This window comes from Pezoporus flaviventris, unplaced genomic scaffold (assembly GCF_033815535.1).
Source record: "Pezoporus flaviventris isolate CSIRO_AGI_PZ_B2104156 unplaced genomic scaffold, CSIRO_AGI_Pfla_v1 ptg000013l, whole genome shotgun sequence".
Classification (NCBI taxonomy): Eukaryota; Metazoa; Chordata; class Aves; order Psittaciformes; family Psittacidae; genus Pezoporus; species Pezoporus flaviventris.
In genome coordinates, this window is record NW_026892561.1 from 29,917,910 (window position 1) to 29,930,795 (window position 12,886).

Consider the following 12,886-nt stretch of genomic DNA (forward strand, 5'->3'; position numbering starts at 1 on the left):
CTTGGTGTCATCGGCAAACTTGCTGAGGGCGCACTCAGTCCCACTGTCCATGGCAGTGACAAAGATGTTGAACAAGACCGGTCCCAACACCAATCCCTGAGGGACACCACTTGTTACTGGTCTCCAGCCAGACATTGAGCCATTGACCACAACTGTTTGTGTGCGGCCATCCAGCCAGTTCTTTATCCGCTGAGTGGTCCATCCATCAAATTGATGTCTCTCCAATTTAGAGACGAGGATGTCGTGTGGGACAGTGTCGAACACTTTGCACAAGTCCAGGTAGATAATGTCAACTGCTCTGCCCCTTTCCATCAGTTCTGTAGCCATGTGATCATCCCCATGGGCTCAGCCAGGATTAGGGCAGAGTGGGCAGCCATATGCTGGCGGCTGCAGTGGCCCCAGTGTCTTCTCAGGTGTCCATCTGTCTAGCTGGGTGTAGCTTCACCTGCATCTCCAGCTACGAAGTGAAATGAGCTCTCCTCCCTATTGGACACTGTTTACATGGTGAGCAAGAAACTGCCAAGTTGCTATGGTGAGGATTAAAGCAGGAGACCTTGAAGAGGTGCGGACCTTCTGTTGCAAATGTAGTGGGTTGTGGCAGAGGTTCGATGGATACTCCCAAGTGCAGCCAGCTGTGGCTTTGCCAGCTGCAGGGTGTCATGTATCTGCCGTGGGCTGCTGTAGGAAAACCAGAAAACTAGTAGAGGCGGAGATTAGCAAACAGAGTTTCATCACTGCTGCAGGGAGTGGGCTGGAGGAGCTGCACAAGCAGCTTTGAGCATCAGGACACTGACTCCCAGTGTCTGCCCTGGGAAGGGATGCTGCCTCTGCCTGGGGACACAGAAAGGGTGTTGTACCCCTAGGCTGCCCCACTATTTCTAGCACAGCCAGCCAGTGGTGGATATAGTTTGGTCTGTTCTTCCTAGATCTTTGGGGCAGGAAGCATCTGGAAGCCAGACAGGGTACTGAACAGTAACCATCACAGCTGCTCCGAGTTTGATGTTGCTGCCTGGAGGCACCCAGCGCACTCCCGTCTATGTCACAAGTTTTGCTCCAGAGAACAGCACTGCTCACGCTCTTGTACCCATCATAGCAGCACCTAAAGGCTTCAGCAGCAGCCAGTGTTGGCTTTTGGCTTCCACTTTTTCTTACGCTAGCTTTTCACTGACTTCAGTTGTTGACTCTTGGCTCTGGATTTATTTTGGTTAGTAAAACAAAGTTTCTTCCATGCTACTTTATGGCCTGACTAAGATGGGGTGTGCCTCCAGTAGGCAGCACTATACCAACAGATCTTTGGGAGAAGATATGAGTGGAAGACTCAAGTTAGTCTATTTTCAAAATATAGTTGACCTTTAAAACCCATTAGAGCATCCAGGATAAATAGACATTTGGAGCTGGTGGCTTCTGGGGCTCCTAATTCAGCCTGTTCAGTACTGCCAGGCATATTACTGTGCTTATAGAAAGAGCTCTGACTTGTTACAAGATGCTGTGAAGGTGGCTAGGCTGAGTGAGTGCATTTACTGGACCCAAGTGCAGCGCCAAAAGGATTGACGTAGGAAGATGCCAAGCTCAAAAATGCCTGGAGTTAGTTTGTACTGGAGGTGCACAGTAAAAGAGCTGGGGAAAAGCCTGTTACTGGGGTGATTCGTCCGTTCCTCTGTCAGTGCAGACCTTCAGTAGATGTTTTTTTGTTATTTTCCAATCTTTTTTTTAAATACTGCTGAGAATAGAGCTCTTGCCATGTCTGTTCCTTGCCTAGTAGAGCTCAAAATGAATGAATCCTATTTTTTCTGTCATCTTGATATTTCTGAAACTCTTACAAAGTACCTCTCATTTTAGGGCCTTTCTAGGCAAATCCAGCAATAACATCAAACATATATATAAAACAGTCAAATGGGGAAGTCTTCTGGTGGTCTCTTGAAGCACTTTATGCTGTCCCCAAGACATGCTGCCATCCTTAGCTTGCTTCCTTGCTTCTGTCTGACACTTGGGTCTGCTTTTTCAGCAGCTGACCAGTTTCCTTCTTTAAGGCTGCATCTTCTTCCAGGCACTCAGAGAGGTGTAGATTTGTAGCTGTCTTTAATTGCGGTGGAAGTGAAAATCCCGAAGCTGGCTGAAAACCAGGATCTTTGTGAGCTAGAGTTGCAGCTTTTTTTCACCTCATGCAGAAAGTTAGTCTCGTGAATTCAAAATGTGTGCCAGAACTAACTGCCAGAGCCCCCCAAATTAGAGAATTAAATATCACTAAATCAAATCGCACTAAGGAAAACAATTTTGTAATGCAGAAGTGTGAATAGGCTTAAATATATTTTAATTTTTCCCTGTTTATACATATGTTAGACGTATATATAGTTACCTATTAAGCCCTCCATTTGTTGCTGGCACAGAGAATGAGCCTTGCTGCACCAGTTCACCAACTTCAGCTGAGCTGTAGGAATAACACATCTCTTAGTCAGAAGCATTAGGGATCCTGGGAGACAAATCTCTGTGTAGACCCCTTGGCAGCAGTGGGCAGATGTAGTCAGCGAAGGCATTATATAACCTCATTTTTCTGCCATGTTGTGGATTTTTTTCCTTTCTAGGTATAAAATGAAGGTCACAGCTTTACAGGGAAGGTACAAGGCAAATCTAAGCATCTTGCTGTTAGCATGTGAGTTTTTATTCAGTGCAGTTATAGAGTCAGATGTTCAGGGGATAAAAAATGGCTGCAGCTCCTTTATACGTTAACCAGCAGCAGACAGTCTACTGGAAGCTCTTATAAAGCAATAACAAAATTAAATAAAATCCAGCAATTAATTATAGATAAACTTACGTTATCTGAAATGGTGGTTGTTATTTTCTTCTGCATATGCAGTTGTTGTATAGCTTGTAGGAGCATTTTGATTAAGATGACAGCCTCCTCAGTAATATGGTACATGGGAGCACTGTAGCAGTGCTGCACCCATTTCCAAGAGCTGCATTACAGCAGCTCCTGTAGTACAGGTGTGTGCTAAGCTTACATTTCTCTAGTTTTAATTTGGTTAGAAAGCATGTAGAAGTCATAGTTTCTGAAGCATGAGCCTTTTCCTGCTTGGAGCATCCCTTCATGATGATCCCAGCTAAAATTAGCTCCTGTGATCGTTCACGGTAGGAAGTTCTGACCCAGTTAATATACCAGTGGGAAACACTTCTCCGTGCTCCAGTGCTTGGTGTGTCAGGAAAGATGATGTTCCAGCCACAGTCATTCTTTCCCTGGTGGCTCAGATAAATAAGCCTGTCACAGCAGTGCAGCTACCTAGAATATTTGTTTTCATTTGTCACTTGGAATTCCCCTTCCACTTCTTTACTGGCTCATACCCATGGCTGGGAGCAGCAGCCAAGGTTTCCTTGAGCCTCCTCTTGTAAGAGTCAGTGCCTCTCCGAGTTCACCAGGTTCATGGGGTGGCTGCAGCTCTCTGGTTGCTTGTAGTCTTGAATCTGTCTGATCTAGCAATGTGAGCTTGGTCCTTTGAAGTCCTTGTTTTATGCCAGGCCTCCAAGGGCCTTCTCACCAGAGGTTTTGCGTTCATGTGTCTTCTTTCCCTCATCAATATTTAAAACCTGTCATTTCTAGTGCAGTGCAAATAAGATCCCATTCTGGCTTTGAAACAGCTACATATGGCTTTACCTGCAGAGTTATATAAATGCAGTCCTAATTAATTGGCAGTCTTGCTTTGCATGGATAATAAATCTCAGTAGTGTAAATACAGTAGTTTCAGGCTTGGAGAAATGTGAAAAGTGTGCACTCACAGTGAGAGAGGGAGAGCAAAGAACAGGCAGAAAAAGAGGCAAACAAAGAGAGATCTTTGAATCTTCCCCTACCCTTTTTAGGTTTTTTTTTGTTTGTTTCTGTATGCACTTTCACATGCAGTTTCCAGCTGCACCTTACTGAGCTCAGTCCCTATTTTAAACAGGGTCCCCATCATCCTATCACTGCTCAGCACTGGCATGAGCAGAGGTAGAGGGGACATGGGGGCACTGCTAGAGGCTTTGCCCACTGCAGTGCCAGGTCCTCTTCAGATGTTTGCCAGCTGCTGAAGTGGGTCCATACAGGGCAGGCAGATGTGCCGCTGCCAATTGAGTCCCCGCTCTGCTGAGATGACGGTGCAGTGCTCAGCTGAAGGTGCTCATAATGAGACCATGATAAATGACTTGCCTATAATGTGACCTGACAAAAGCACAGTTGAGCTGCAGGGAAGTGCTGTACTCCTGGCCTCAATAAATGTGTATATTGCATCCCACTCACATACTCAACCTGAAAAGCCCACCTGTGACAGGGCACAGAGATCCTTCAGATATCCAAAAGAGCATCAGGCCTTGCTTTGAAAGAAATTTGTGCCTGGGAGGCTCAAATCCCAGCATCTGGGATTAAATAGGCTTTTAGGTGTGCAAGAGAGGAGGCTGGTGGTTTGATGCTGCCATGCAGGAGAGAGACCAGAAGTGGGACAAGCTCACCAGGGCCACTGGGCACATGGTATGCTGGAAGGATAGTGTTAACAGTGTTCCCTCTCTGGGAAAAATGCTTTTGTCCCCTTTGTGCAGGGGGTTGGCTTTGTTCACCTGCAGGATTGGAAATAAAGACCAATCAGATGATTTTTATTTAAGAAATAGCTGTGACATTCAGGGCCTTGCCTCCTGTCAGCCAAGACCAGCCTGCACAAGCATTATGTGCTTTATTCGGCAGCATGCTATTTTAACTAAAAAAACTCCAACATTAAAACCCAACCCAAAACCAGTGTAATACACACTGTGATTGGAAGCTCAGGGTAACATGTATTCAACCCGTTCGTCAAAAGCCCTGTGCTTTTGAGGGCATGCAGCAGCGACTGTCACCAGCAGCACTCGTCCAAGGAGGTCAGGGAGTGCTGGCAAAGCCAAGAAATCACACATTACTTCTTCAGAGTTACCATGTCCCGGTGTCCTGGTGGCATCTCCTCTAGAGTTTGTAGTATAGAGTTCAAAAACCTACAAAAGCCGTACATTCACGTTGTACTCAGCAAGGACAGGCGTACGCATGGAGTAACACATGCATACGCAGCTTACGTGGGCAGTGCGAGTGACTGCGCCTGGCGTAGGACATGCCGGAGTCTGGAGCTGGCAGGTTATTTCAGGTTTGATGAGATTTTCCTTCCCTGAGGCAAGTGGAATAGCAATGATAAATATGGCTATAGGTGGTAGTGAAGCTGTGCTGCAGCTTGAGCATTAAGCTAGAGGAAAACAGTGTCCTTGGGCATGGATGTTACCTGTTACCTATGGATGTTCCCTGAGGATGAGATAGCAGCAAGGCAGGCAATGGCTCTTCCCTATATGAAATGTGGGGCTGTCTTTAAATATTTGTTAAAGTACCTATATGTCTATCTATAGATGTATCTATTTTTATAGGTGTCAGTCTATAAAGTTAGCTGTTGATATCTATCTCTAGAGAGACAGAGATACAGAATAGAACATAGAATAGAATATAGAGTATGTATAGAATAGAATTATAGTCTTGTGATAGAGTATATATATAGTATATATTATATGTAATAGAGATAAAGTAGATCTGTTAGACATTACTGTATAGAGATTTATCTGTTGTATTAGATAACTATTACAGACAGATCTGTATAACAGCTATAATAGCTATATAGTATCTATAGCTAGATACCTATAACAGGGAGACGTATCTATATAGGTACCTATCTATAGATAGATACAGATTTCAGATCTGCCTGAATATACAGTGCAGATTATTGCAGAGCAGCAGTTTAAAGATACATCTTTGTCTCTGGATAGCACAGCCAGCTTCTTGGGCAGAGCTGCTATAGTCAGCTGCCATCTCCAGCCCTCCACGTGATTTAGCGAATGTATGGTGTTGCCAATCCCTCCAGTGCCTGCCTTTCCACTGCAGTCTGCTCAGCTGCTGTGTCGGCAACGGGGGGAAAAAAGGGGGGAAAAAAAGGGAGGAAGAAGGCCCATATTTATGCTTCAGCGGGTTGTCTGCCCGTTAGCCCTGCAGTGTTGCTGCGCCCTGCACACGAGGGAGTTATGGCAGGCTGCAGATCCCCAGTAGCCAATACTGGCATTTGAGTGCCCTCTGCTGATGTGCCGGCTGAGGTGTAGAGAAGCCTGCAGCCCTTCTGCTTCATGGCAGTGTTGCAGCGGTTTGCTGCGAGCCCCTGCCCCCAGGACCAGAGTGCAGGGTGGTTTGGGGAGCTGAAGGAGTTACGCTAGGTTAAAAGCAGAGGGGGTGGGGCTGCAGGTGTCACCTGGGTGCCCAGGGCACGCTGGATGGCTCACAGCAGGCTCTAGGTTATCATCCTCCCCACAAAAAAAGCACTCTGGATTGCTGTCAGCAAAGATGCTACAGCACAGAGTAAGCAGGGATGTGACCCAGGAGGCAGGAGTGGAAAGGGAAGCCCTCAAATCCTGATCATTTTGTGTTACAGAAAAGAAAAACCCTAGGATCTTGGGTCTTCTTGTCTTAGCTTGTGGTCTTTGCAAACATTAAGAGGGATGTGTTCTCTTCTTGGCAGGCAGTAGCTCCCCCAGCACCCTCCCTCATGGGTCTGGGGACGAGTTTCCCTAAGCGATGGGTTTGTCCAGTTCCTGGATGTCTGAGACCTGATGAGTCCACTAGTCGGGCATGTGGGCAAGTGAGGACCACACACTGCCCACATAGCTTCATCTGCAGGTGGAAGAAGAAACGGGGTTGTGTGTATGGTCTGGTGCTGGCCAGGAGGATGTTGTGGGCTCTTCATAGCTGATGCTAGGTACCAGAGCACATGAGGTTGGAGTAGGATCAGCAAGCCCCTCTACTGCCCCAAACAGACCTGCTGGCTAGCAAGGCATCTTATCAGGTGAACAGGAGTGTTGCGGGTTGCTGGACCAGGGCTCCCTGAAAATTGTGCAAAACTCTCAGGGAGAGGAGTGGGGATGCTGACCTGTGCATTCTGCCCCCACAGCAGCAGAGGCGGGAGAAGGAGTTGCGGAAGCAGCAGGAGCGGGAGCAGCGGCGACACTATGAGGAGCAGATACGGCGGGAGGAGGAACGGCGACGTGCGGAGCATGAGCAGGTAACACGGTGGGAGCGAGGCAATAGTCTTCAGCACAGATCTCTTCTTGTAATCAGGGTTTTTCTTGTAAACACTCATAATTTATGCTACTTGAGAGCAAGTCGCTTAATTGTTAACACTGTGTGTGTTGCTTTCCACTGCTGTCACATATTTCTGTGTAGGTCCACTTGCAGGCCCGCAGGTGTGGGGACACTTGATGCAAGTTTTTCCCACCCGCTTGTTCCTGGGGTGGGGTTTTATGGTATTCCCAGTTAATGTTCACCACTTCCCAGTGATTTTCACTGTTTACCCTCAGAGGTCCCTTGTAGGGTGGTGGACACCCTGGACTCTTTGGGCAGGGACAGAGAGTACTGGCTCTCAGGCTGGGTGGATGTAGCTGCCCACCTCATTTTCCTTCCTGTTGGGAAATACTGTCTCTTTTACCTTCTCTCTCTTTTTCCTTTGATCCTTGCTGCCCATGCCTCCAGGAGTACATCAGGCGACAGTTAGAGGAGGAGCAGAGACAGTTAGAGATCCTGCAGCAGCAGTTGTTGCAGGAGCAAGCACTACTTCTGGTAAATGGGAGGACATGGCCACGCTTGCTGCTTTCTGCCCATGTCGTGTCCGCATGAGCCTGCGTGCACCCAAGCTACCTAAGTGATCCCTGCCATGCCGAGACATGGGGGATGCCACTGTGACCGCCAGACCCGGAGCCTCCTGTCCCGCTCTGTGGCCACAAGCATGCCTCAAAATCCCCACCACTGCTTCAGCTGGGTCCCCTTATGGTGTACAGCGCTCTCATTGCATCCCTTCCTGGCATCAGCATGCTTGTGCCTTCATGAGAGGAGCAGCTCTGTTAGTTGCTGTGTAGTTTTGAAGGCTGTTTGCAGCATGTTGGAGTGTGGTTGAGCTGTCGCATGCCTGCACCCAGAGAACCCACCCTGTCGTGCGGATTTTCATATTCCAAGTGGAGGCCTTTGTTTTCATTTCCTTGCAGGAACACTGTATATTCCTTCTTGTGCTGTTTTTGTTCTAGATACCCTCTTTTTTTATTTGATTTCATTTTGAGTTTTCCTTTAATGCTGGTAGCTGTTATTCTCACTGCATTTTCTTTTAATCTGCAGAGATTATTCTTTTTGATCTTGCTATTAATTTTATTTAGGGAAAAGAAAAACCCTCAGACAAGCCCTTACCTTTTAAAATGGCTCTTTCAAAATTGCTTACTCGTTAAACCTCATAGAGCCATAGGGATTCAGAAAGATCACACAGTTAGCTGTGCTGTGCAGCCCTTCCCACAAAGAATAAATTGGCCCTATAGAGGAGTTGACTTCACTTGAGCTTTGTCTGACCTGGTGATGTTTGGCACCTTATCTGGTTGATCCTTTGTTCTTCCCATCCAGAAAAATCAGGGCAAAATCAATGGCAAGTCCTAAGCAGATGTCAGCCCTCAGGGGTCTTTGCAGGGCTTCCCTGGTGAGGCAGGGCTAGCACCTCCAGTTCCCAGTAGACAGGGCAGTTCACTGGCTGCAAAGTATCGATTTTGGGGTCACAACTCTGAATTTGTTGGCCCTGTCCTCCCAGCTACCTCTCCTCTGGGATGCTTTACAGCTCAGTCCCCAAAGTCTTTCACATCAATGAGCTTTGCCAGGAAACAGTCTTTCAGATACTCAGCCCCCATTTTCCACTCAAACAGATAAATCTGTAGTTTGCAGCCCTATGTTTACAGGCTGGCCAGGCATCCATTTCACTGTGTTTTCTTCTGGGTAGGAGTATAAGCGCAAACAGCTGGAGGAGCAGCGGCAAGCAGAGAGGCTGCAGAGGCAGCTCCAGCAGGAGCGAGACTATCTGGTCTCCCTGCAGCAGCAGCAGCAGCAGCAGCGGCAGGACCAGAGGCCAGCAGAGAAGAAACCTCTCTACCATTATAAAGAAGGGATAAATGCCAGCGAGAAGCCAGCGTGGGCCAAGGAGGTAGGCAAGAGTAAGGAGCAAGAGGGTGCCTGCCTACATCTGCAGGGCTGGGCACACAGTTTGGTCTAAAATATGTACAGCAGATTGCACTCTGCTGGGTCAGCCTCCAGCAGATGCCATTAGCAGTGCTGGAAGCACTCCCAGTTCAATGCAGTGTGTGTGCGCATCTGTGTGTATCTTTGTGCAAGCAAAGAGAGTGAAGGAAGGAGGCTTTTCCATGAGAGCATGCAAGGAGGAAAATGAGTCCCTCCTGGAGGGGTTCAGCCATAGCTGGGGGTATGTGAACATACTGGGAGCTCCTGGTGTTCATACCTGGCACATCCACAAGCCTACTGAGGGTCAGGGGTGGATGTAGAGGGTGGTTGTAGCAGGGTTCCTTGCTGAGCACTAATTCAGTTCACCATAGGCAAACAGAGATCAGCCAGCCTTTCCTCCCGTGCTCAGGGCTGTATCTTTTGGGATTGCTCTGCTTTCATGATTTTCAGGAAGGCAAGCCACATCAAGAGTTTTCTTTTTCTCTCCAGCTAAAAGAGGTAATTGTTGTAACAGTTGCAAGATCCTGAATATTAATTATTGCCTGGCTGAATAGTATTGAAAAGATGAAGATATGCATTGTCTGCAGTGCAGTTTCAGGATCGTGTGCAAACTCCGTCTCCTTAGTCTCTTTGTGGTGGCTCCAGTAAGACTGGTGCCCACTCCTGCATTAATTTTTCCAAAGTTCTTTGTGTTTAGTTGGTTTAATTTTGCAGCCATGGGCAGGAAGATCTTTTCTTTTAATAACTCGCCTATTCCTACTAAGCAGGATCACAGCTCTGCTGCCATAATAACTCGCCTATTCCTACTAAGCAGGATCACAGCTCTGCTGCCAAACGCCTGGCACCCTTTAGTCCTGGCAGAGATGGGCCCTTCATCCAGCACATAGTTCTCTCCTGGCCTTTCCTCTTGACAGCCCTCGGCTGCATCCACAATACCTGCAAGCATCAAATGCTCAAGAAATTCAATCAGATCTCCATTGCTAAGCAAAGGTCAATAATACGAACAGTTCTTAACCTTTCTAAACCATCACAGATGGAGATGTGGATGTCTTTTCACTTCTTTATACTCCCTTGGGTTTCTCCTTTGTTCCCTTCTAATTTAGTCTTCAGAGTCTTTTGGTGGTGATGCACCATAAGGCATATTTTCATGGAGCTGCAGCATCATTCTCCAGCCCTTCCAGTGGAAGAAGAGGTTTGGTAAGTGGGTCTGCAGATAAGATGCTCCAGATGTGCTGAGCCACCTCTAACGTGAGAGGTTTCCACCTGGATGGTGCCTCTGTAGCTTTGTGCAGAATAGGGTCTCTCTTGAACATCTGCAGAAGTGCTGAGAGCTGGTAGCAGGCAGGGAAAGGGGAATAAACTGTCTTTCATTGCCTGGTTTAAATAAATCCTCTGGAACCTTGCAAAAGTACCTTTGGCACTGTCTTCAAAGCCATAGCAAAGATATATAAAAAGGAACCTTATTCTTCATCTGGTGTGAAGGAGAGAAGTGCTGGATTTAGCATTCTGTTTCAAACACAAAGTTCCATTTCTTCTGTTCCATGGGGGAGGCATCTTTTTATTTGTTGCCATCACTTGAAGCACAATGTTGGGAACTGTAGAATATGAACGAGAGCAGCAGAATGTCACCTCATACCCTTTGCCGAAGTCACAGGGAAGATGAGGTTTCCTGTTGTTGGGGAATATCTCCAGCTTCCACTAATTAGCTCTCTGAACCCTTTACTCTTTACCTGTGTCACTCTGTCTGATTTCTAATGAAATGCTCAGAGCAGCTGCTGTGGCATCTTTCTGCTCTTGGGAGCAGTAGTTTGATGTACTGCCTTGACAAAATACCTTTGGGAACTTCCCTAAACTACTCCTCTTGCCTTGATCCCCTGTTTTACCTGCTGCATAGTTACACTTCTAGAACAATGCAGCTACTCTGCAGCATAGATTAAAGTGCCATCCTTGCTGGCTATACAGGTAGACTTGTGCTGATACTTAAATCATCCTACCATGGTTCTTGTTACAATTTAGCAATTTCCATACCCAGCCCATGCATGCTAATTTAACGGAAATATTGAGACTTTGTTTTCCTTTGAGAACAATGAAAAGACAAGTCTAGTGTTCAGCCTACAATTTCTGGAGGCTCTGCAGAGCTTATTAGGATACTTTCTGAAGATTTTGCATGATATCCCATACCATCCTTGTATTTATATTCCTTGGTCTCAAGTCTTCTCCCTCAGGAGCTTGATCACCATAGCTGAATTCTCCTTGCACTGTGCCCCTCTCTGCTTTTCACAGCTCTCCTTTATGGACTTATTTTCCCACCTCACTCTTCTTCACATGGTAACTCCAAGACCCTGCAGACAGAGGGTAAAGTATAAAGTGGCTACAGCCACTTGTGTTGTGTCCCTGCATCCCCTTGTTAAGGCACTGGTCTGTCAGTGAAGACAAAGCTCTGGTTTAGGAACCAGGCTGTACTGCATTTTTCATAGCTTCCCTGGTCAAGGATTTATCTTCTTTTGTGCTAAACAAAACAGTCTGATCAGATAGTCTTATCAATACACATGGATGCACATCTCCATCTGCTGCCTCTTCTAATCGTCTTGTGAATGGTTATCCACTGGAAATTAACTTGGGATACAGCCAGGGTGCTGTCCCAGACCTGCCATTTAGCCAGGTTCATTATCAAGGACTCGCTGGGCCTTTTGGACGTCATGTTGTAACCCTCTGATGATCCAGCCAGGGATGTGGCTTTAGCACTCTAAGCAGTAGTACTGTAATGAGCAGCTTTCTCCATTACTGGCTTGTCTGTTATAGACCAGTATTTGCCAAACAAAGCGGTGCAGGTAGTCAGGTGTCCTGGGTTCAGCTGCATTCTCTCCCCTTGTTATTTCCCTTATCACTAATATTATTGGTGGTAGTAGTAGTAGTTTTGTGTTATACCTTAGTTACTGGACTGTTCTTATCTCAACCTGTGGGAATTACATTCTTTAGATTCTCCTCCCCATCCACCCAGGAGCAGGGGGAGGAAGAAGCAAGGGGAGTGAGCAAGCAGCTTCATGGTTCTGAGTTACCGGCTGGCCTTAAAGCACAACACTGAGTCTAACATCTCAGTGACAAAGAAGCTTGGTCAGCTGAAGGATAGGTTTGGTCAGGTGTATGCCATACATGACCATGCATAAAGGAGGAGACAAGTTTAATCGGATGTTTTCCATGCAGTGGCCGGGCTCTGCAGTGCTTTCCCACAGCTCAGACCTTCCTGGGAGCTCAGGGCTTGACTGTGCATTGCAAGGTCTGCTGCTCTCTGCAGCAGCCAACATGTGTGTCAGCTCCTCCTGCAGTCCCCATGGCTTAATTCTTCTCTTGCTTTGAAGTGATGTATTGAAACATTAGCATCCTTCCACTGGGTCCTGCACAGAAGCTGGTAAGAATGTTTTCCTGTTTGAGGGGAATCTTGAGTTCAATTAGAAATGGCTTGAACCAGAGCAATGATGAATTCCTGCAGGATTTTACTGCTTTTTCCCTCACTCTGCCTAATGGTGGAGTCAGTAAGGCTTCCTGAAGTGCAGCTGGAGAGTTCCAAGAGCATCCTCTGCTGTGCTGGTGCAGCAAAGTCCTAGTGAGGACATGCTGGCAGTGGGAAACCAAGTGTCCTTCTCCTTCCCAGTACACAGACATCCCCATTTCATCGTTCCCCTGCCTTCTAGTCTACACAAGCTTTGACGTCCTCCATGATTAGCTGCACATTACGGCTTGGCAGTGTGCCGGAGAGCACCTGCAAACAGGTGGAGGACTCGGCAGCAGCACTGTCTTTGCCTGCTGTCGTTCATGACAAAGTTTGGTTGA

General features: G+C 47.0%; 1 protein-coding gene across 8 annotated transcripts in view; it reads left to right on the forward strand.

Annotated features, from left to right (window-relative positions):
* Positions 1-12,886, forward strand: part of TNIK (TRAF2 and NCK interacting kinase) — a 162,562-nt gene that overhangs the window by 116,273 nt on the left and 33,403 nt on the right. For 5 of the 8 annotated variants that reach the window (XM_061452549.1, XM_061452543.1, XM_061452544.1 and 2 more), the window contains exons 13-15: positions 6,963-7,073; positions 7,541-7,627; positions 8,820-9,020. In XM_061452549.1, coding sequence (XP_061308533.1) covers positions 6,963-7,073; positions 7,541-7,627; positions 8,820-9,020 — 399 coding nt within the window. The remainder of the gene's footprint in view (positions 1-6,962; positions 7,074-7,540; positions 7,628-8,819; positions 9,021-12,886) is intronic. The other 3 variants (XM_061452546.1, XM_061452547.1, XM_061452548.1) reach the window with 1 other exon arrangement.